At 39.6% G+C, this 24,407-nt stretch overlaps 2 protein-coding genes across 2 annotated transcripts in view; one reads left to right on the top strand and one right to left on the bottom strand.

Annotated features, from left to right (window-relative positions):
- Positions 1-380: 380 nt before the first annotated feature.
- Positions 381-1,471, bottom strand: LOC145986141 (uncharacterized). The gene is made up of 2 exons (XM_083120210.1): positions 1,225-1,471; positions 381-1,012 (listed from the first exon to the last, which is right to left on the bottom strand). Exons 1-2 carry the CDS (start codon positions 1,469-1,471, stop codon positions 381-383), a joined length of 879 nt encoding a protein of 292 aa, XP_082976336.1.
- Positions 1,472-6,014: 4,543 nt separating this feature from the next.
- The window catches only part of LOC145986125 (sodium channel protein Nach-like), a 37,036-nt gene continuing 18,643 nt past the window's right edge, over positions 6,015-24,407 (top strand). Inside the window, exons 1-7 of the mRNA XM_083120209.1 lie at positions 6,015-6,121; positions 9,989-10,192; positions 12,388-12,553; positions 13,652-13,794; positions 19,146-19,266; positions 21,919-22,186; positions 23,085-23,138. Coding sequence (XP_082976335.1) covers positions 6,015-6,121; positions 9,989-10,192; positions 12,388-12,553; positions 13,652-13,794; positions 19,146-19,266; positions 21,919-22,186; positions 23,085-23,138 — 1,063 coding nt within the window. The remainder of the gene's footprint in view (positions 6,122-9,988; positions 10,193-12,387; positions 12,554-13,651; positions 13,795-19,145; positions 19,267-21,918; positions 22,187-23,084; positions 23,139-24,407) is intronic.

The following is a 24,407-nucleotide window of genomic DNA, read 5'->3' as shown; positions in this document are numbered from 1 at the left end:
GCAAGTGCAAATTCTTCGATCGTGTCAGTGAAGTCAAGGCTGCGCAGCAGCTCATGCTCAATGCTCATAGGCGCCAGCATACTTAGCCTTTCTTGCCCCATTGAAGACCGCAGCTCTCCTTTGACTATTCCCAACTTTGAGAAGCTCCGTTCGCCGGAGGCATTGGACACCATCATGCACAGATAGATGCGCAACGCAATCTCGACGTTTGTAAATGTCCGAGAAAGATTCAACGATGACAGAAGTCTGTACATGGTAAGTTCTGCTGATTCGTTCACAGTCACCGGTTTCTGAGTGCACATAAATGTAGCAAACTGTACCAGCAAAGCCGCCAGTGTGTCTTCCAAGTCATCTGGATACGAGGAAACGAGATTCTTTGCTTAGTCCTCGAGCTGCTGAATGCTCAATGACTTTAGCTCCGAGAGAAATCCGAATGTTTTACAAATATCGTCATATGCCTTCATCCGCTTTTCCAGTTCAGCTAACAGACTGTCGATCATGACCAGATACGCCTGAGTTTTGAACGTTTCCCTTCGGCTGAGATCTGCTACGTTTGCAGATCCTTCATCAGGCATTCGCTTTCGCTTACGGCCTCGACGCCGCTCATCTTTGTATTCGCCGTGTTGAACCTTTTCGGTCGCCACCTGCTCATACACGTCAAATCTACCCCGTGCAAACTGAACCGTGTCGACCAGTGATGCCATCAAGCCAGTTGCCGTATTCATTCTGACTGTAGGATCTTGGAGGCTAATGCACGTACTGTTGAGAAGGCCAATGATATCGTCGTTCCACGCAGTCGCCATAACTGCTGTCTCAAGTTCGTTCATCCTGCGTGAAAATCCCGCGCTCTGGTTTCTTGTATCTGTCTTCTGCTCCTTATCTGCCGAAAGCTCATCCAGGACTTCCTGAATGCTCTTCCACCCTTCTATCAGCGCTTTGGCAGCATCTGCACGTTCACACCATCTGTTCCAGGCAAACCCTTGAGCGTCAGCCTGCAGCGATTCTTTACTTGCTGCCAGCGATATGTTGAGTCAGACAGGAAAACATGTAGTCCATTGACAAAAAAAAAAAAAAAACTAACTGAAGCTTTCAACAACAGCCTGATGTCCTACCAGGTTTAGGCTGTGGTTGAAGCATGGAATAAAAGCTGCGTATTTACATTCTCGCTTCACAATTGACTGTACACCATTGTACCGCCCTGACATGTTAGACGCGTTGTCATACGACTGGCCTCTGCAGTTAGTGATATCCAAGCCTTTTCCTTCAGAAAGTTCAGTAGTATGCTAGCCATCTGCTCCGCCGGGTGTCTCGTCATAGGCATGAATGTCAGGAACCGTTCAACTGTACCACGGGGCAGAACGTACCAGATAACAATCGTTAGCTGATCGAGGTGTGATACATCAGGTGTCGAGTCAGTGGAGACAGACAAATACTTCGCCTCCTTGGCTTCTTTCAGAATGGTGTCCTGCATCTTTCGTCCCATGAGCTTCACCAGTTAATCGCATATTGTGGATGACAAATAGGAAACGTGACCTTTCCCGTGGTTGGCATAGTTTCTAATATGGCTAGCCAGCAGAGTATCATACTTCGCCGTCAGCTCAATGATGCCAAGGTAGTTACCATTATGAGCGTAATCTATGATCTCATCCGCGCCGCTTATAGCAAGACCACGCTCAGCTAGGAATATCAGTGTGTCGATGAGCCGCTTCACAATCTGGCGCCAGTAACACCGCTCTTCCTCGACCTGTTTAGCGGCTAGGTAGTCAATACGACCGGCTTCCCTCTGTCGGGTCACGAAGGACAACATAGCCTCGCGATGACAATCGCTGCTTTCATGCATTTTTATTCTGGATTCGCCTGCCCTCCAGTTGTCAAAACCGCCAGAAACGAACTTTGTCGCTTGAACAGCACTGCCGCCGAACAATTTGCATGCAAAACAGAACATCTTTCCTGTCGAAGGCGATTAGCACAACCATTGTCTATAGGATTTTTTGCCATTGAGCGGATGAAGAAAGTCTTTGTGTATCGACGTTGGAACGACTCGCCTGGGTATTGTCTGGCACTTTCTTCAAACTTCGATTCAGTGCGTTGGCAGTCTTTTGGACCTTTCTTGGCCCAATATTCTCGAGTGTCACCGTCGATTTCACCCCACTGTCCCAAATCATTGGTGAAATCCTCCAGCGTCGGTGCTAGTGCATCAACGATAGCGTCTGCTTTCACCTCTTCTCTCTCCCCTGAACTTTCCCGCTCTTTATTCTCTCTTGCCTCGACAGGACCATCTTGCTTTGCCTGGGCTTCAGGAGCACTCAAACTCGCAATCGCATCCGACGCAGACGATTGAGACGAAGATGTTCGTACTCCGAAGTATGAACTCAATTTCGCCAAAAGCTTTTCTTGTTCTGCTGCTTGTTTCCTTTTGTTTTTCGCTTTATCCCACCCACTGAGTTGAGACGCCATAGTGAGCGTGCGCAAAACAGTACAAACAATATCACAATATCACGTCAAAACAAAAAAACAATGAAATACCGTCGATTTTTTCTGTACAACTAACTTTTAAGGTGAAAAATTTACTACGTCGCACTTACCGAACAATAATAAAGTGGCAACAATCGCCAAGATATTGCAAAAAAACGCAGCTAAATTACTAAATAAACTGTTTAACGTAAAATTGATAGCATTAACTTGAAATCTTCGGTGAACAATAAACACAACGACGTTATAGTTACGTCACAGCGCAAAGAATAATAGTAACTGTATAATAAGTAACGCTGTGCATAGGCGTCCGAAATTGGGGCTCCAAATTTCATTCTAAGATTTATTTTCAGGTTAATAATGTAGCAAAAGAAACCTGTTCAGCTTTCGGAAAATTCTCGTCTGTTTTCATCTGAGATTATTTCAGGAATGGGCCTAAAGCTGCAGCATCAATAGCACCCACCTTAATCCGGCCCTGCTGATATCCCTATATAGTATGTTGCAATGTACTTTTTTAATACACACATGAACAGTGAATTTAGGTGTGACAATTCTCTGTGTGTTCCTCAACCCTCTTAGGGGCAAATCTGTGTGACCTTTGCTTCGGGCGGGCTTCGAAACTCTCGAGCGGATAAATAATTGATGCTGTTATACCAAACTGACCGTTCCAGCGTTCTCGCGAGGGGAGCAAATATCGCTGAAAGGTCATACGAAACGCACGGAGTAGGATCCGTTCGTTTCTCGTAGGTCGCTTGCTTCCGATGCCACCCCTCAATTAAGCATAGTGAACATTAAACTTGTTATGAAGGTTGCAAAAAAAAAGTGCTAACTGGATGCTGGATGTGATTATGTTTCAAGCGGCGAGGAAGTTTTCTGTCTCGTTAAACATAGGGTATAATTATGACGTTAATAGTGAGATGAGAAGAGCGGACAGACGAAGAGAGGAAGAGAGAGAGAGAGAGAAGAGATGTTGTTTACAATGAGTTAGAGACACAATAATAAAAAAAGAGATAAAGACAAAGGAACTCGCAAAGTGAGGAAATGAGAGAAAGAGAGAGAGAGAGAGAGAGAGAGAGAGAGAGAGAGAGAGAGAGAGGGAGGGGGGAGAAATGTTGTTTACAATGAATTAGACTCACGGTAAGACGATTAATTGATTGATTTGGTTTATTTTACTTCGATTTTCTGCCACTTTTCGCTAATGATGATATGATGAAATTGATGAAGGGACACTCACAAAGAACAGGATGAGATTTTAACCCGGGACTCTTGGCGTAGTAGCGCACTGTGATAACCACTCCGCCACGGAGGTCGGCACACATCCAGTAATAGGAGAAGGGATAAAAGCAAAGAGAGAAAGATAGAAAGAGAGGAAGTACTAGAGAGAAAGAGGCACGGAAAGCCAACTGAGAAACAAAGAGACAAAAATTGACAGATTTAAGGTCACAGTACGAACGAGAGAAATATTCACAAAGACATAGAAAAACAGGGAGAGGGTGGAAGAGAGAGAAAGGGGGGACGAGAAAAGGCAGAGTGGCAAGAAGAGACCGGGAGAATCCCAAAGAGAGGTAGGAACAGAGTGAAGCGGGAGGGATAAGATAAGTTGAGAAAACCGAGAGAGAGAGAGAAACGAAGACACACTGGCACAAGACAGATGAAGAGGCAAAAAACAGAGAGATAACATAAAAATAATAGCTGAACTTTGATCCCTATCAGTTAGTGTGGGACGACAATGAATAACAACTTTTGACATTCGTTCAGCTGCATCGACGTAAACAAAGCACTCCTACTCGGTGCAATTAACCCAAGTGGGCCCTAAGTGCCGTATCAAGTACCATTAGCAAGCCCCTGTTAATTGTGTTAGCTTTGTGTGTTGCATGTTTTATTCCCTGGCTTAAATTACGGTCCTTGCAATCACTGCACAAGAATTGGTCTTTTCGTTCAGAGGTTCTCTAGATAAAATCACCTTTCATTGCACAGCCTGTTGTTGCGGCGGACAACGAAGACGACTGAAAGATTGTAACGTGCACAAGTTCAATGAGAGTGAAATTTATATCAGCATAAATTGTAGTGCGTAAGCGCCAACAAGGAGGGAATTTTGGAATAATTTCTTACTCTTTAATTCTTACTTCTATTGACAGTGGAACCCCGATTTCACATTCCCGGATTTTGCATTTTCCTACACATACATTCAATCTTGATGGTCGCAACATAGAAAAATGTTATAACATTTTCCCGAATGTTAAGTTTTTTCAGCTAGGTCCCCTGAAAAACGTAAAGTCGGGGTTCTACTGTATATTATTTTTCATTTCTGTGCCGACCTCCGTTGGGAAATGGTTAGCACAGCGCGCTATAACGCCAGAAGTCCCGGGTTCAGATTCCGACCAGGACATGGGGGTTCTTCGTGAGTGTCACTTCATCAAATTTCATCAAAATTCATCCACAATCTTCGCGATTAGCCAAACGTGCAGAAAAGAGAAGTAAAATAAACCAAATCAAATTTTTCTCGTGTCTGTTTTACTGTCTTCCTTCTTTCCATTTTGACTAGATTTCCATTACTTTGAATATATTTCTATCTCTTCACACACTATCTCTTGTTTATTTTTCCTTTCACTACCTCTTCTCTTTCGTTTTCTCTATCTCACACTCACTCACTCACTCACTAGTTTTTATTACTGCTCCTCTCTCCCGTTCTATATATATATATATATGTCGATGAAATATATATGTCGATGAAATATATATGTCTTATTTCCCACCCACCCTTCCGTCTCTAAAAAAATCAATTTACCATGCTCTTAATCATGACGTCACATCAATTCAGACAACTGTTCGAGTATATTTTATGACCGTACACATCCACAAAAAAAAAAGTGGTTTGATTTTATCCCTGAATCTCGTGAAAAGTGCTTACTAGATTGTTACCAGAAATATTAGTTATCTGTTGTGTTTGATTATTTAACACCACTTTGCTTTAGTTGAATAGCTACAATGAGAATAAATGATGATTAGATGAAATAGAAGTAATGAAACACTAGACAATGAAACACTAATTGGACGAGTACAGTAGGAAAATAGGGGTAACGGTTGCAAGTGGAACGCAGACTGGGAAGCAGGTATCGTTAAAAATATTTTTTTTCCATTTTGAACAAGTTGTAAAGGCCATCATAGATAATAAACAAGGGATATGCTGACATCACAAGATTGACTTGCATCTTGTAGCCGTTTCCATGTCCTCCCATAAATATTTTTAAGCAGTGGATTCCCCCTTCGCCTTTTATTCTTGTTATCTAAAACAACGCCTCTTTATCGAATTCTTGCCTAACTTGAATTTAGGGTTGCTTTTTAGAATTAGAATGAAAAATTCTTTATTCATGGGCAAAGTTCAGCCTGTGACTGCTCTACCACTAACTTTGATACAAATATTAAATTATATTTATCCTAACTAAATATTTCTAACACTATAAAACATATAAAGACAATTTTACTCATTCACAAAAATCAAAACATTCTCTGGTTTACAGACTGCTACGTGGCGGTGAAAGATGAGGAATCCAGGCACTTTCAAGCAAACCACGAGGAGCTACCTTGCTGAGAGTTCCGTCCACGGCACCAAGTATATCGTCTGGAGTGACAACTATTTAGTGACCAAGTACATATTATTTACTAAGAATTATATACATTTAATTTATATTTAGAAATAGTTTATATGAGAATACATGCTAGGAAAATGAGAACTGTCTTGTGAAGATAGAACCAGGTATAGGCCTGTGTCACTTTCGTATCGTGTTATAGCCGTGGAAAAATACTCCTGTTCCGATAGACAAGGTTGAAACCGTTGGCAGAAACGTTTGATTTATTACTAACAAATGACGTTACAGTTCTTCTAGGCCCTCAGTTTTAAATGTGGCATCAAGTGATATTTCTAGGATGATTTCCTATTTAATTCGATGAAAAGAGGGATTTGTTTCGGGAGATAGTAGTTACTGTAGTCTCAGTACTGTGAAATGTCCGAATGAAAATTTGTCAATAGCTACAGATCGTGCCATTTGGGAAATTTGATTAGGCATAGATCGTTTTGCATTACTTGAAGACTTCATGTTTTCATAGTTTGTTGTTCTCGTCTTACCTCACGTCATAATACAATGTCACGTCTAAAAACTTTAATTTCTTTCTTAACATTTAAAGGGGGATTTCTGTAAAAAAAGAACAAAAAAAACAAAAAACAATCCCAACTCCAAAGATACATATTTCTTTAATGTGTAATTATTTAGTTTCATGAAACACCATTTTTACTTTAAGCTCTATTATCACTTTGTATTTGTGTTAGTTCACAGCAGTTGGATTATATTTTCTTTAAAATGTACACATATTGTTTCAAAATATAGAAAATGTATTTGATTTATTGAAGTGTTAATTACATTAAATATTTAACTTTTTTAAATATAACATCCTCAAATTTTACCTAAAATGAATATATTAGAGTCACTCGAGGGAATATGCCCATCGGCGTTAAATGCCCACCCCCTCATATTTCGCGCAACGTTAATGTTATGACAATTCTGCGACTCTTGTTTGAAAACTCCCTCCGTGGTGAGACGAGGCAGCAGGTTTGGAGCTTGTGAGAAGAATCTGAAGCCATTCAGGGTTAATTTCATGAGGTAAGAAGACAATTTTTGAGGTAATTTTATGGACGTTGCTGTATTAACAGTGTGCAATAATATTCCAAAGAGAGAAAGAAACTGAATTATATTTGGTGTAAAGATCAAGAATCAGGGAAACATATCTGTAGAGTGAAACTGCCGCATGGTGCTCAGAGTTGCCAACCCAGTGATTCAATTTTCTGCTTGTAGCTGTGGGGTGATATGCCCACAGAAATTAAGTACAATATGCCCATGGGCATTATTATGAGAAGAAAGGACCACAATGTGACTGGATCCAGTGTATTCGTTGTAGTATGTGGATGCATGAAATATATATCAAATTAATGTTGACACGCACCTACACTGATCCTCTAGGGCTTAGGTCTGGTTACTAAGTTACCCTGGATCGGACTTCTCAGTTGGCTTAATTGGGTAACTAAAGTGCAGCCCTGACTTGGTCACTGGTGTCGGATTTTATACCTTTCTTAAGTTTTTAGTAATGAAAAGGTATGGAACTTCCTTCCAATAAAGATTGGTTTATTATCAATAATGCACAATGTACAATGATACTTACGTAATCCCTGGCAATCTTAGATTAGGTTAACTGACGCAGATTTGTTGACAAAAACGGGCAACCCTTCCAAGATTATTCACTATTGCTTTAGTATCGCAAGCAACTAGAGCCGAAGCAGCAGGTTATGAGAAACTAGCCCAAGCAAATTGCAGCGTCCGAAGACCGGGTAGTTCTCCCTACAAGGTAAACTTGTGATACCAGCAATAGGGTAAGAAAGCCCCAATATGCAGAAAACCGGCTTCCTTTTATACTGCACAATTATTAACAAAAAACCAAGGAAACTTGGTGGATATTTACAGGTTTCTATGGATTTACATAATTATAGACTTTTACAATATGAGATATTGGTCCGTGTCCATATAGCATGGGAGAACGGTCTCAACATTTGCATAGCACAAGAAGAACAGCAGATTGAACACATTGTTTAACTTTCATATTCCCATAACTTCCTTATCATTAAAGTTTTCATAAATCTGTCTTCATCACTGAATTCATGGTGAAATTCTAGCCCAAAACCATACCCCACATGCCCCCTTCCAATATAAATAAATTAAGTTGATCCAAGATGGCGGTCAGAAAGATGGCGGACGTTGCCATGACATGCACCAAAAAGTTTACCCCTAGGCCTAACATATTGCTACCATGACCAATTGCTGCAATCTACACTCCCTTTCATTTTATAAGGGGTGGTCAGGGACTTTTGACTCACACTGTATATTGCAATATGTATACTTTACATATGTTTCTTCATTGGAATTCGTCCTACACGACAACTTCAGTTAGCCAACTTAATGTATAGGGTGTGCCTTATTGAGTTTATGTTTGCGTAGCCAGACCCTGTGGCTGAGTGGTTAGCACATCGCGCTCCGACGCCAAGGGTCCCGGGTTCGAATCCCGCTCGGGCTTGGTTGTTTGTGAATGTACTTTCATCAATTTCATCACTCATCCCCATCTTCGCAAATTAGCCAAAAGGCACAACGCGCGAAGTAAAATAAACTAAATCAATCAAACAATCAATCAATTATGTTTGCGTAGCGCAACTGTGTTTCTCCAAAAATTAACTTTTCCCCCAATTTTCTTCTTCTTCTTCTACAAATTGAGCGTGATGGGTCCCAAATGTATCTTCTTGGAATGTGTTTTCCATGAGCTTTCCAACGAGGTATCATTTGTGATTCTGGGATAATTAGTAGAGGGGCACAAAGGCCGCCAACATGAAGCTTTGTAATTCCCTTTAAATTTTGGCCGGGGTCTAAGGGTTGATAGATACTATAACTGGCAATATTTCTAAATCTGAGGGTGCGGGACAAAAACCAAGTTCAGATTCGTCTTCCACAGCTCGAAAACTAAGAGGAACACCTTCTTTCATGCAAATAATTTTTTTCACTGTCAAAAGCCCTACTCAGTGTTCACGATTGCACAAAATACAACTGTACATCGCCAAACAAATTTTCAAACTGCATAGAGAACATGGAAATGAATAACTTTTTAAAATAACGTTATGCTCATTGAGGTTTCATTTCACGCAGATTCAGGGTTGTCACTAACATTAATTTTTGGTCGGGAGTCATACATACCATGTATCATCATGTAGCTATCATTTTCCGCCTATTCAATGCAGTTTTGCGACTGTTATACGGGTATTGCATTGCGATCTATAACCTATCACTGATGACGTTGCACGTAAACCAGGAGTCTCTGCACAGGCCTTGCAGGATCAGAAGGTATTGCCCTCACGCAGTGAGTTGTTAGCTGGTGAGAAGGGTTGAGTGTAACTCTTTCCTCTAAATGTTATTGTTGATGCAATGTTTAACTGTGCGTGGCCAGATATGTGGCTGCCACCTCTGGCTGCTACCGGGAGAAGAGAAAAGACACGAGTAAGGTAGTAAGGTAGCTTAGAGTAGTAGTCAGAGGTGCTGACTTGTACAGTTGAACAGACGAGATGAAGAAACATATCTCGGTGTGATGAATAGAGCCAAGTCATTGGCTAGTCGTGCGTGGGAACGGCCAATGTGACGTCTTCTTGTTAGTTTTATAATCGTATCGGATGGTAGTTCTGCCAAGTTGTATAATCGTATCGGATGGTAGTTCTGCGATTATGAAGTTAACCTGTTAGTTACGGTAGGCGACAAAACTGACGAAGCAACTCAAATACAAATATACTTACAATTAACGCCTCTGCTGGCAACTTACCGAAGTACGATATCTTCCACCATGGTCGTAACTAATGAACACTCCTCGTATTAAGTTTAATGGATTGCGGCATTTCTTGATTATAATTTATAATTTTCCTTTCTCACTACAGGTGGATATGGTCTGTGATATGCTTCTTGGCGCTCTTTGGAGCTGTGTTTCTCTGCTACCTGGTGGCCCATGATCATCGAAATAAGCCAACAGTGACTGTAATCGACTCCACCGCATACAATATCAAGAATCTACCATTCGTAGCTGTAACAGTCTGCGTCAGCAAATTGAGGGACGAGAAACGTCTCCACGACATAGTAAAAGGGTGAGAGGTGGTTGATACGTATACAAGGTTATAAAGGTGCTGCGTGTTGAACGCTGTTGAACATATTTACATTAATGTGCTAAAGTATTTAAAAATATACCCTGAAAATATTTACATTATTGTAATTTACTTCGGAGTCTGTAGTTTTATCATTACTTCTTCAGATTATTTTATCTTTTGCATGTGGAATGTATTTGTTGAAAGGCGCATGCATAAAATGTGGGGCCCGTCTGTGTTATTTAATGCAAACTGTTGTGTGACGTCAGGTGGACGTATGTGCGTTAGACTGCATTATCCGTCGAAAGACTTAATAGGAAAATGTTTCTACCTTACTAAGTGTATTTTACAAAGTTTGCTTATTAATAGATGTTTAATTTGATCAAAGTTAACTGAAGCAAGCATAGAAGGTATAGCTAGCGTAATACTAGTAGTTCAAATATGTGTTTCGTGCGCCATCTCTCCAAGTATAGACTAATTCCGCTCAAGTGCAATACCAGACAGGTATCGTGGCCACATAATTGGTAACTTGCTTCCCCGCTGATCCTAAACCATTAACTGTATTTTAAAGATTTTATTACTAAATTATAGCGCGACCGATGCTCCCTAAGTTTTGTTCCCTAAGCCCCCAAAATGTGGAGTACTCACGAAAGTAAGGGGCCAAGGGAATGGATGAGAGATTGAAGGGAAAGAATGGGAAGACACGGGAGTGGGGTGGGGGGGATAGGAAGCGGAATAGTTTCTTGCTAGCATTTATTTTTAATATACCACTAAATACTTTTTTAAAAAATGTAAATGGGAAACAACCGAAGGAAGCCCTCCTCGTACTGTGCGCAAGGGTGTTATTCTTGGTTACTTGCAGTTACTTGTTTGTGTTATTGTAGTGTGTATGTGTGACGTGTCAGTGAGACGATTGGAATGCCAGCCGCAAGATTCACGTTAGAACAAAGATTTTTTTATGTATGACACGTACCTACGTGAAAACAAACTCGTGTCGAGACGTGTGTAGGTAATTTGTACAGAAATTCCCATGCGTATCAACTCCACACAGAGATACGGTTGTATCTATCTTGTCCTTAAATTACGAGAAACTGTATCGTTAAATTTTAAAACACCTAAGCCAAAACGACGGATTCTAACCGAAGCAAAACTCGATGATATTGGTGCAGCGTTAGAATGTTCTCCAAACAAACCTCTACGCCGTGTTTCACAAGAGGTGGGCGTGTCAAAATCATCGGCACGTACAGTCACTAAGCTACTAAAATTAAAACCATACTCTTATAACACAGGTTAGTGCTCGTTTTGCAATATTTATATAAATTTCTGCATATGTCCATAAAAATAAGCGGGCATTTCAGGCCGCAAATGTCGGCATCTCCGTCAGTGCCGCCCGCCACGCTTCTCCCGATCTCTCGGCTGCAGATCGAAATGGACGCACGGTACAAAGACGCCAGTTCCTATGAATTTCAACGGTTCCCCCGACTATTTGTTACATGTGATATTACAAATATAATACATATAATTAATACATATAATAAATATATATAATTAATACATATAATAAATACATATAATCAAAAGAAATATTGTATGTCGAGACACAATGGAGTATGCAATCTATTACATGAGATGAATATTCTGTTCTGGTGGTCAAAACAGAGACGTAACTTTGTGAGTGACGCTTTGATCTAATGCTAAATTGTTACATATACCACTAAATACTATACAAAAATACACATTGAGGTTAAAAGAACATTCATTCGTCGAAACTCTATTCCGGTTTGCAGGGGACGGGCCCTTTCTAAAACCATCATTGCTTCTTATATATAAGGCCTGGTGACATACAGACTGTATACGCGTACGTGTTTTCATGTGCTTGCTTTTATGTATAAATACCAACTTTATTTAGCTATTAGAATGGCTATTAGACCCTCTACTTGGCAAAATGTGAGCACAGTGTCACAGCTAAGGTAGGAACGTAATAAAGGAGCAGGCTTCTTATTCATACAAAATTACAAATTATCCAAAAAAGTTAAGAAATAATTATCTTCATACAATATTAAAACATCTAATATTGTTGTTTACATTATTAAGTTACAAATGTAATAACGTTAGCATAGTAACATGTTTTCCAAAGCATAACATCTTAATTTTTTTTAAAAAATAAATTAATTGACGTATTTATTATTTTTTTTCAGTATTTTAGGAAGTGATGATCATAAAGATTTCGAAGATTTAAAAGAACTTCTGGGAAAACTGCGCTTTGTCCTGTACGGAGAATACTCCAACTTTGAAGATCTGGTATCAAGATTAAAAAACAACCCAGTAGTAAGGAACCTTAACCTCACCGATATTATGTTACAGGTATAGATGTTGTGCATTTACCTAATAGCAATATATTTAACTTTTTTCTACCTTCTGGACGAAGTGTTTTAAAAACCTGATAATATTGACTTTAAGATATACAAATTCTCATTGTTCACAAAAATATTAACAATAAGTTCCAACGAGGATGGTGGCAGTGGCCACTGAAATTAATCGAAAAAGAAGAAAAAACAGCTTCGCGGATAAAAGTGAGTACTAGTTTCTCCGTATTTAATATTTTTAAAATATTCTACTAAAACAAAGTAATATGGAAATGCTTGTAAATTATTGAATAGAAAATTATTGTATTTTCAGGTATTATATTCAGTATCAAGTACTTAAAGTTTTAAAGTAAAGAATGTTGAATAAGTAAAATATTAGAAATACCATAAAAGGTTTATTTTCATTAGGGAAATCACTAAACAAACCAGGGGTCGTACGTTCGACTTATTAGGTTATGCATAGACATATGGACGAGTTTGTTCTCTTTTGTCATTTATCCTCATCGTTACTATTAACAGGCGACGTTTTTCAAACATAAGTATTTATGACGAAAAATATTTTATATTAACATGTGTACAGTTTGCCGTGCCTTTTTTTCGTTTTTGCTTCAGACACATTTGGAAAATATCCCGTTTTGTTGTTTTAGAAACCTGGTCAGCTTAGTCCCGAAAAAATGTAGGTGTCGGACCAAGATAGTGCAAATCAAATTTTCGTACATGTTAGAAACAAGATATTAAAGTCCCCAAATCCACAAATCTGCATACTCGAAATTTCTTCCGACATTCGAACTTTGTAGTCAAACCCATCGAAAAATCTATCTGACTGTAAAGAATTTCCATATCATTTCAATTGTTTTCCGACAGTGGCAAATGTGTATCTGTACCACATGACTGCATACATACAGGATTTAGGGCTCCTAGCAACGAAATTAGGTAGGTAGGTAGGTCTTCATGAATAAAGCTTACCAAGAAAAGGTGTTCTTCTTGATGACCGATACACACCGTGAACGTTTGTCGGTGTTGGACGGCGACATCCAGTATATAGGAAGAAATGTCATTCAATGTCTAAAATCGCTTTAATTTCTTGTCATTTCAGTTACATGAAGAGAACGGTAAAGTATTCGTGGATTGCAGGTATGAGTATGATTTGGGGGCCTGTGAGAAGTTCTTCGCTTTTCAGCGGACAGACGCTGGATTTTGTTACTCGTTCAACTCTCGCACGTCGCAGTTAATGGTGAGGTGAGTTGCTCTTCAATCAGTGGCTATCAGATATGCTATGTGATATAAATAATTATATGTTGTAATAATATATCAATTGTACTTTTGGTGTACCTGCCAAATTGATGATTGAGCATAAAAAGCAAGTGACGTAACGTGCCTCATAACATTAAAACTGTTAGGAACAGACGAATGAATGATCTGTTTTATTTTACTTCGCGCTTCTACCTCCTAGCTAATTGCGAAGATGAAATAGACGAAGGGACGACCACAAACCCATATGGACAGCACACATCACATGTCCCACAAAGGATTATAGTGGCCATGAGTCCTGACTCAAGAGCCTCGTGTGTCTCCAAAATGCAGAAAACGTTCAGGAATGTATTTCTTTTTTCTACTGTTAATAAAATATACATGAACCAAAACCTCAAATTAGCGGCCATTTTCCAATATGGTGGCCGTAGCACAGTTTCGATTTTAGAGGAGTTTTAGTATGATTATTAGGAGGGTAAGTACAACATTTCTGCCAAATTTATTACTTGCTTTTTTTTGCGAAAGTCTGCAGCGTCCGTAACAAGCATGGAAAATATCGCATTAGCTGGAATCTTATTCCATGCAAGTGGTGGCGCAAGGGGGAGGGGGATAAGGGGGCGGATGACCTTCGATGGACTGGTCCTTCCCAGTAAAAAATAAAAACTAAACGGATCAAAGCTCCCTCTTAGCTGCATAGAACATGACGCATTTGTTTGAGTAGCACAAGAACTATGTGGTACAGTTTAATAAAACTCCTTGAATTTGGGCTATATTCATCAATCCAAATTGTCCCCCCCTACATCCCCTATACATCTGTCCCTCTGGAAGACAAAATTTAAATCAAAGCCATATCATCATCTCACATTGCAAACGTAGCTGACGTCGAGCTGTATTCCCATTTTATCCATTGGAACCACTGATGGGACTGCAGCCTCCTTCGAAATTTTGTGAAAATCAAAAGTTTTTAATGAAGAACTCGGGAAAACCCCAAAGTGGTAAATGCAAAAAACGCTTTAAATGACCACCGAATACCACTTTTATCCTTGAATAACTTTTAGTCGGTTAAAAATGGTAATTACGAAATACTTTATTGTGTATCCTGCCCCTCCAGAAAGCAGCTATTTAATACCATCCTTTATAATTCCAGCCCCATCCTAAATCAAAATCCTGCGTTCGCTAGGTGGAACCATGCGATAAGTGTTGCCCACGGCATTGTGGAACATTTAACCTGAATAATTTGTTACGGCTGTGGATAGTCGTTTTGTTTCATCGTATCTATAATGCTAAAATTCAAAGAGTTCAATCTCGTACTACGTGTAGACTTCTTTTTTCTTGATTTGCTGCTTCTTTGTAGGTCTATATGTTTTACATGACAAAAAAATCATCGACATCCCCAACCCACACACACACCAGCCTATGATGTAGAATATAAACAAATCAACATATAGAATTTTGACAAGTGCTAAACTAAAAAAATATTGAATTATTAACCAATACCAAAATCACTGTGACCAGGCCCGTAGCCAGGAATTCTTTGTAAGGGGAGCGAAGTCAATCCTAGAGGGGGAAATTTATTGATATTTTATGTCGCATTTGCAGATATAGCAGGGTACACAGAGGCACTTGCCCCCTCCCCCAAAAGAGATAAGTAACAGAAAAGGGATAATATCTTGAAACTGCAACGAACAATAAAACTTCGAGCAACATCAAATAGTAATATTTCGATAATGATCTTTCCAGATTGCCAAAGAATCAGTGGCGTGCCCAAGGGGGGGACTGGTGGTGGTTATACCCCCCCCCCTTTTGGTCCAATATTTTAAAACACAGAACGTCAAAGGCAGGAAAATATGGCAAAATGAGGACTGACTATTTAAAAATATAAACATAACCCCTCCCTTTCGAAAATCCTGGGCACGCCACTGCAAAGAATATAAAGTTTAACAAGCTAATAGGGACTGTATCTACTTGATATTTACAGGTCGATAATGTTAATAGATTATTAATATGTACTAACAGCTTTGGGCCTCTCTGCAAAACTGATTAAGGGAGCCCTTTATAATTCATGCTTCATAATGATTCCCTCTAGTTTCCAGTATGCAAGATTCTTACTCACAAAGGAATCTAACGTGAATCCAACAACACTATTGTGTTGTGTTATGCAAGAAAAATCGAATTAATTAAATAATAATGGTTACATATTATCTACACTTTGATGAATTGTGTAAAAATTTACAATAATAATTTTTGTACTTGCTAAAACAATAAAACATGGGTCCCTTAGTCCACCACGGACTCTATTTCCTTGAAAGGAGAGACTCTTGCATCACTACAGACAGTGTTTGTCTACTGGTTACGTTAACCATTTTGCAAAATATTGTGTGAATTGTATTATATTATAGTTTACATGTTTTGACACCTGACAAACAAACAGGAATCCCTTGATCAATGACTTCTTGGATTACAGCGTCATCATTCATATTTCATATAAGTTTCATAGAAAGAAATGGTTTTAATAGGGCGCAAATAACTTGACGGGGCGCCATGGCATTCTCTTCAACAGTTTTTTTTTTACTATAGATCGTTCGGCTCCCAGGGCCTACTCCCGCCACCCCATAGCTATGGCTCTGAAGTTGGACTGTAAGAATAGCAGAAGTTGCGAGCGAAGCGAGCAAGAAAATTTTACGAAATGTATTTTTATTTGTATAAAATTTGAAATGGAGGGGGGCAATTGGCCGTCTGTGCCCCTTGCAAGTGTCCTTGGCCGTCTGGAAGAAAAATGCAAGGAACACGTAAAAACTAATTCCATCATGAGTATCCAATTGTCCTGCTATTCTTAGATTCTCCTAGTCTTGTTTTTTTACTTCAATGTTTGCTTCCTCTAGAAAGGACTTCCGTACAAGGTCGGGGGGGGGGGCAATGCCCCCTGCCCCCATGTGGTTGCGGTACTGATTATGAGTGTCTCTTCATCAATTTTACGTCATTACTCATTGTTGCGATTAGCTAGAAGTGGCAGAAAAGCAACTCTAAGTAAAAGGAATCAAATATCCACTCCCCCTCTCTACCACATGAATCACTATTACCAAAAGGTAGACTTGGGAAACAAAAATTTAAGCAGTTGCTAGTGCATAGCAACACATCCAAGAAAAACATCCGACACCTTTAGGCACCTTTAATACAAGACTACTCAAAATGTCACAACTGTTCTAGATACTGAAAATTGGGAAATCATTTTCCGAAATCTGAATCTGGAAGGGAATTCCCCCTCCCCCTTCCTCCAATCATGATACGACATTATACGGAATCCCATACATCCTAATAAATCACAAAATCAATAAGTGTCTTCGTTATGTTGCTAGAGTAACACATTATATAATTGCAAAGGTCATTGAGAGAATTTCAGGTAGGAATGTGTTCTGTATTTTTCACAGGGGGGCAAAGCAGACTCTCAGGGGGGGCAGTTGCCCCTCTGCCCCCTCTAGCTACGGGCCTGACTGTGACTAATTTGGACAATATAAAGTTGGTTGTTATATACACTGCTCAAAAAAATTAGTGGATCGAAGGGAAACAGAAAAAATGAGATGAAAATCATGTACAATCGATATTTATGCACGTGAATGAACATCGGGAGAGAAGATACAGTAGATGATACATTATTACTGGCAACAGAAAGGAATGTGAGTCATTTGACACAATGTTCTCATGATGTGCAATGTGTGTTGCAACAGAAAGGCAGAAATTAACATGCCCTTGAAAGGAACTGGCCCCTAGTATGGTGTGTGGTCTCCTCGACCAGCGAACATTGCAGCGCACCTGCGTGGCATGGACTCGATGAGGTGATCGATGAGAGTTTGGTGGATTTGTCGCCAATCTTCATTTTGGGAAACCTCTAGCTCTGGAAGGTGTGAGGGAGGTGTCAGCTTATGCTGAAATGCGTCTACAAGTGCATCCCAGACATGCTCAATAGGATTTAAGTCCGGTGAGCATGCAGGCCACTCCATACGCTCGATTCCCTCATCCTCTTGCACGTTGTCCACCAACAGAGCTCTGTGCGGACGGGCATTATCTTTCTTGAAAAGGAAACCATTGCCAATTGCACCTGCGTATGGAATGACATGAGGTCTGAGGATCTCGTCCCTGTATCTAAGGGCTGTCAAACTCCCATTCTGGATGATGTGGAGATCCGTCCTTCCACCGTTACTGATTCCAGCCCACACCATCAGTCCACCACCACCATACTGGAATGTTTCCTGCACAAATACAGGTTTGTTGCGTGTTCCACGTTCACTTCAGACTAAAACACGTCGATTGTCACTCTGAAGACTGGTGGACTGTGACTCATCGGAGAACAGCACCCGCCTCCATTCGGCGTGCCCCCAATTGCGATACCCTTCAGCCCAGTTTCTATGAGCCCTACGGTGTTGTGCGGTTAATGGCACACACGCCATAAACCTACGTGCATAGAGACCACCTTCACGTAGACGACTGCGGAAGGTTTGAGATGACACTCTACTTCCTGTAGCTGCAAGCAGGGAATGTTTCAGCTGTGTTACAGTCTGTCGTTTGTTTCGACGGGTTGTCAACAGGAGGTACCGATCATTTGTTGGTGTTGTTGCTCGCGGACGGCTTTGACCTTGCCTTCATCGCACAATTCCTTTGGAACCGAGCCAACAGGCGGGAAACGACACTTTGCGATACTTCAAAGGCAGCTGCTACCACTCGCTGTGTCTGTCCAGCTTTCATCCTTCCTATGGCCCTCCATGCCATGGATTGTGGCAAATCGTGCTGTTGCAGCATTGCACCACTTGCCCATGTTCCTTCACAAACTCTACACTGTCTGCTGGCCAGCTACTGGCATTCCCACAACTGCACACTTCTCCCGTTCACCACCCTTCCGACGGGGCACCTACCTGCAGACAGGACAAATGTCTGAGTCACGTGTCTTCATACACCAATCTTGCTGTTTCATGTCCAGGAGCACTTTCACACCCATCTTCGTTCTTCATGTCATTGATGACACATAAACTTACGGATATTTCACATGATCCCCTAATTGTTTTGAGCAGTGTATATATCCTGTCGGTCACCATAAACACGCACCCACAATATGCAAACAAAAATTCATGTAGGTGCAGTGCAATGGTAAATAGGAATTTCTAGATTTTAAGAAAGACAACAGCAATTGCTATAATAATATTTTTCAGAAGAATATTCTCAAGAATTCAAACCCATACGCCACTGACTGAAAGATATTGGTGAGTTACAATCGTTAGCTTGCATAATTCTCAAATTACTTTACAATGGCTGTGAAATTACTGTAACCAATGACAACTGCATTTCAGGGACAGATCACCAGGTGTCATTACACTCGAGGAGAATGATCTCGAAGTGTTTGAAATGTATGCTGGAGTTTTTAGAGGGTTCTGGACCAACTATACATTCGAATCCTTGATTGAAGGACAGGTATGAATTAATCTACTTTACTTAGTTCTGTTGTAGTTCTAGCAAGAAGAAAAGGGTACCTTTAAACTATACACCAAGTTACGTTAGAGGGTGAGTTATATTATTTGCATGTTTACCACATTCCAAATATCTAATTTTTTGTTCTTGTGTCGCTTTCAAACTAATTTTGTAATCAAGTAAATATTGAAGTGTTACATATATGACTATATCCAATGGCATGCCATCTAGTTACAAATGCAGTTATCCCATACATCCCCTTTTAATCCATCAGTAATATTGATTTTAAAAGCGTTACCGGCCATACAGGAAAACATATCTTAAGCATTTCTCAACTCCAGAGAGCACTATAAATGGGTACACAAGCTTCCTCATGAGCCAGTATTTCAGAAGATCCAAGAGCGCGATTGCTGCCGACCACGTAGAATCCTCTACAGCAGTGGCTCTCTAACTTTTTTCATTGTACCCTTTAGTCGTAACTAAATGTCAAATGTACCTCCACCACAAGTTTTCTCCGAAGAGTGGGTTTAGTGGATTTTTTTTTTGGCTGTCTGATTGGTAGGGCGTTTTTGATACGTTGGAGGCGTGTATCTGCAATAGAGCAAAATGGCATTCCGGCTGTATGTGGAAAGATGGTAAACAAATATACATTTGAATCCTACGGTTATTATTTTACAATCTTTATGATTAGTTAGAATAATGAAAATGTGAAACACATGTGAGCTAAGAAGTATATAACAAACTCTAATTATCATACATTTTTTTTCCAGAGTTATTGAAAAAGGTAAACAACAAAAATAAGTTTGTAAACAAACTGTCAAGCACAATTTTGGATTTTTATTGTAAATCCTCAGAGTTTCTGGAGAGAAGGATGTGCCTGCATAGCCTGACAGTTTCTTGATGTCTGGCTGTGCACTTGGAACTGTCAAGCGGAGATTCGGCTCGAAATGTAGTCTATTATAGATTTCGAACGAATATTTTATTTCAAAACGAAACAAATATAAGAGTGTCAATGACAAAATCAGCCTTAATTTCCTGTTGAGTGGTAAAGCTATGAAGTCTGAAACAATGACCTTTGCTCTACACACCTGCAGCAAAAATTTTGTCATGTGGGTCTTCTCGACATTTCTCTTCCGAACTGATGGCGTACCCCCTTCAAGTCGTTCATGTAACCCTGAGGGTATGCGTACCACAGTTTGAGAACAGTTTGAAGTTTGTAAAGGTACTATAATTAGTGAATACATTTCCACAAGTCACGCTACTTAGTATTGTTACTTTTCTGTCCATCTTGTGTCAAAAAACTTGACAATGTTACGATGTATCCCTGGTTTTCTTGTACTGCATTTTTAAAAGCCAAATTCCTTTAAGAAGACTTGAGGAGGAAAACAATATAAGCGATTTGACAGTCCCAATGCAGTCCCTTATCGCAGAAATTCCGAAACGATCAGGAAATTTGCAGTCCCATCTAGTGTGTGGAATTACGTAATTTCCTTCCCATCCGTATCTCGTCCTATGCGTCTCCAATTTAGGAGAATAAAATAAGTCCGAAGAAATTTTTATGAACATGGAGATAAAACAGGAAATCTGGTAATTTTACTGAACCGCTCGCTCATGTCCATTACTATAACTTTTTTCGAAAGGATTTATAGGATTTATTCTTAATAAACAATAACAATTGAGCAAGACCAAGCACTGACTACACTGTGGGTGAAAACGAGACAAGGAAGATCAGTTTAATAATTTTCTACTACCCCCTTTCCTAAAAGGGGCAATATCAGATTGGACGGTTTCATTAACGACAATGCCATTCATCCTCAATCACACCTAGGCCTACTTACTACCTTCAGTGTTATTTCAGTTCTGCATATTATATACAAATGCATCCTCATATCATACAGGGTTAGCCTAAAAGAAATAGTTTAAACGCTTTATAAATTGAAATTTGTTTCTTACATCAGAAAGCATTTATATTGTTGTATAGAGAAAGTCTTCAAGTTTACGACCTCCGCTTTTCGTTTATCTTCGTGACGTCAGCATCACGTGAGCACCCTTGACGTAAGTCGAGGAGTATGGCCGCTAGCCAGGTAGAGAAGGCATTCTGCGTGATTGAACTTGCAAAAACAAATTATTTTACTATCGTGCAGCATCGTTTTAGAACATGATTTGGTAAACAACCACCCACAAGGCAGTCAATCTACGATTGGAGCAAGACATTTAAGGAAACTGGTTGTCTGTGCAAAGGTAAAAGTCCTGGGAGAGGAGAACTGGATTATCGCATTGATATCTGTCGTGTTAGAAAAGGGTCACACATAGAACACTCTTAAGTTACCAATATAAACTTCAGGACGTACTCTGCAAACCATGTAAGTATTTCAGCCCTATTATTAAAACTCTTCTTTCTGTAAAACTTTGAAAGTGTCTATTTCTTTTAGGCTAACCCTGTACATATATTAAGTGGCTTCTTTTAGAAGAGTTTATTGTCGAAAAAAGTACATTAATTTTTCTCTTCTTACAATATCTTTGTGCATCCTTAACAGTTTGTACCTGTTGTGTTTACATTTTAGTTTAAGTTCCGGAAAGTTGGTATGTTATAATTGGGTAAATAGTGCTGCCACCTACTCCGGAAGTGACGAAAACCTGACCTTTTTCTTTCAGGTTTTTGCCCATGCAGCGTGGGATTATCCTGATCTTCAGCAGGGGAGAAAAATAAAAGAAGGCCTTTTGGTGTCTCTCACTGTCCAACACACCTTTAGCACATCAGCCATCCGTTCGGTGGCAGTCAACAGAAGGCAGTGCCTGTTTCCTGACGAAATGAAGCTAAACGTGTACAAGAATTACTCCTACCAAAATTGTATTTTCCAGTGTCGTATGGATCATCTCTACAAGTTTTGCAACTGCTTACCATATTTCTACAATCAAAAAGGTAACGTATAATATAATGCATATAATGTACGTATATGTCTGTCCTCGTATGGCACCTAAATCCCGTTCTGTCTATTCCAAGGCAGAATGCAGTTGTATTCAATATATTAATATATATCAGGGTCGTTCCAAAATTTTGCACATTGCGCATGCGCGGACAATTGAATAAAGCAATTGCTCCGATTGTCGCATTGGTTGTGAGTTAAACTTCAGATTAGGACTTTGTGCGTATAAAGCCAAATTTATTTACTTGTGAACGCAGAAATCAACATTTGTTGCATACGATCACCACCAGTTTCTTTAACACCCTACATTTCCTCTACTGGAGTATGTCGGAAAGCAGGTAACTTTCTTGATTTTTTTTAAAAAAAGGACGCTGAATGCAAGAGAAATGGTAAAACGTAAATTGACTCTTTCTTTTTAAAAAAAAAAGAAGAAGAAGAAGAAGGCATAATCCCCTTTCATCCTTCGTGAAAATCTTCGCCACAGCACTGTATGTATCTTTGAAATCCTGACTATTGGATTAGTGTTTTCTCGTGGCACTACACATTCACGCAAAAACCTCCATACAAATATTCAAAATCCTAATGAATTCTTCTGGAACTGTTAAACACAAACACTTCTTTGGAAAATAATACTGAGAACTGCATTGAATTGATGCGGTATTTGCTAAAAGAACTGCTTCTTCGCTTCCACCATTACAAAATGCAAGATGATACCACTTCTAGACTCCATGTAACGTTAGAACTAGCATTCAACATCTTGTTGGAAACACGATATCAGTGGTGTTGGTCGTTTACTCTCCAAATTCTTCCGATACTTTGAGTGTCGTGATTCAAAGTTTGTTGATTCCTTGTGTCTCTAATGAATGTGAAATGCTAAACTACTTCTCTTTGCAGATGGAAGGAGAGTCTGCGGGATCGAAGACCTTCTGTGTATAATGAAATACGAATGTAAGTTGTTTGAAAATCTTGTCAATGGAGGTTATAATAAGATTGAACAATTAAGGTTATTGCACACTATCCAATATTACAATATATTTTGCGTGGTGGCAAAAGTTAGCAATGACAAAAGCGAGCAACTCAGGCAGTTCTATGTCGCTATAAATTTCTATGAGGAAACATATACACGTTAATGAAGTAGTAGACAAAACAATTGCACGAAACTGTCATTGAGTTGAATTATTGTTCTAAGTCCACTTCATGCACAGATAGGTAATCGGAACCGAACACACAGTGTAAAAGTGGGATCCAAACCACTATGTGCCTCAACCGGGTATCGAACCCGGGACCCATTGATTACATGGCGAAACTGTCATTGAGGTATTTTATCTTGTATACGTACGTACGGAAAATGAGTTTTAAAATAGTGCTTAAAAGCAGTGGCGGCTGGTGGGCTGGCTCCGTGGGTGTGTAGTTCAGCCGCGCGTCTAGGAGTGTTATCATCCCTCTCAATTACTCATACCCATTTTTGCGCACATAGTGATGCTAAATGTATTGGAAACCCAAGTTATGACTAACTTTCACTGGCAGAGTTGTATTTCTCGCAAAGGGACGTCACCTAGTTTTCAATACATTAAGAATCTTTCAGAATTTGGATTTATAAAGTTGGGAATGTAATAACAATGGCATATAAAAATATATTATTTTTTACGTTTTCTCAATGTCGACAGTAGATGTTGGTGGGACAGTAAAAACATTCAAGCTTTTCTCCAAAATTCCAAAACAAAATTGTCACACCGACATAAAATACACAAAATTCCCCGCAATCAACATCTACTCTCGCACACGAAGCATTATAATTGATATGTGAAACCACCACTTTTGGTCTTCAGGTATCAATTTCAGTGTAACAACATGCGTGTATAACTGAACTGAATTCCAGGAAGAACTCTGTAGGCTGCAGTTCTGCGAGTTCCACCCGTGTAGGCGTGCGTGTAATGAAATTGGATTCATAAGGAGCTTTGTCTCATCATACACGATTGCAGCAAAGCACTTTTTAACACAGCATGTGAAAGCAAACAGCCATGACCATATTTTTATTCGCTGGAAATTTTAAAATGAAAATAATCTTCTTTCAAACTAACATTAAACGTTTTTAGACATCAAATTAGCTAACAGACAAAATAAGCTCAAAAAGTCACCGCAACTGGTATATTTGCTGCGTAATGCAGGTTTCTCGTCTATAAGGATAAAGCCTACATATTTTGTAATGTACAGTCA

This window comes from Lepisma saccharinum, chromosome 1 (genome assembly GCF_977018435.1).
Source record: "Lepisma saccharinum chromosome 1, izLepSacc3.1, whole genome shotgun sequence".
NCBI lineage: Eukaryota > Metazoa > Arthropoda > Insecta > Zygentoma > Lepismatidae > Lepisma > Lepisma saccharinum.
This window is presented reverse-complemented; position numbering and strand designations above follow the sequence as displayed.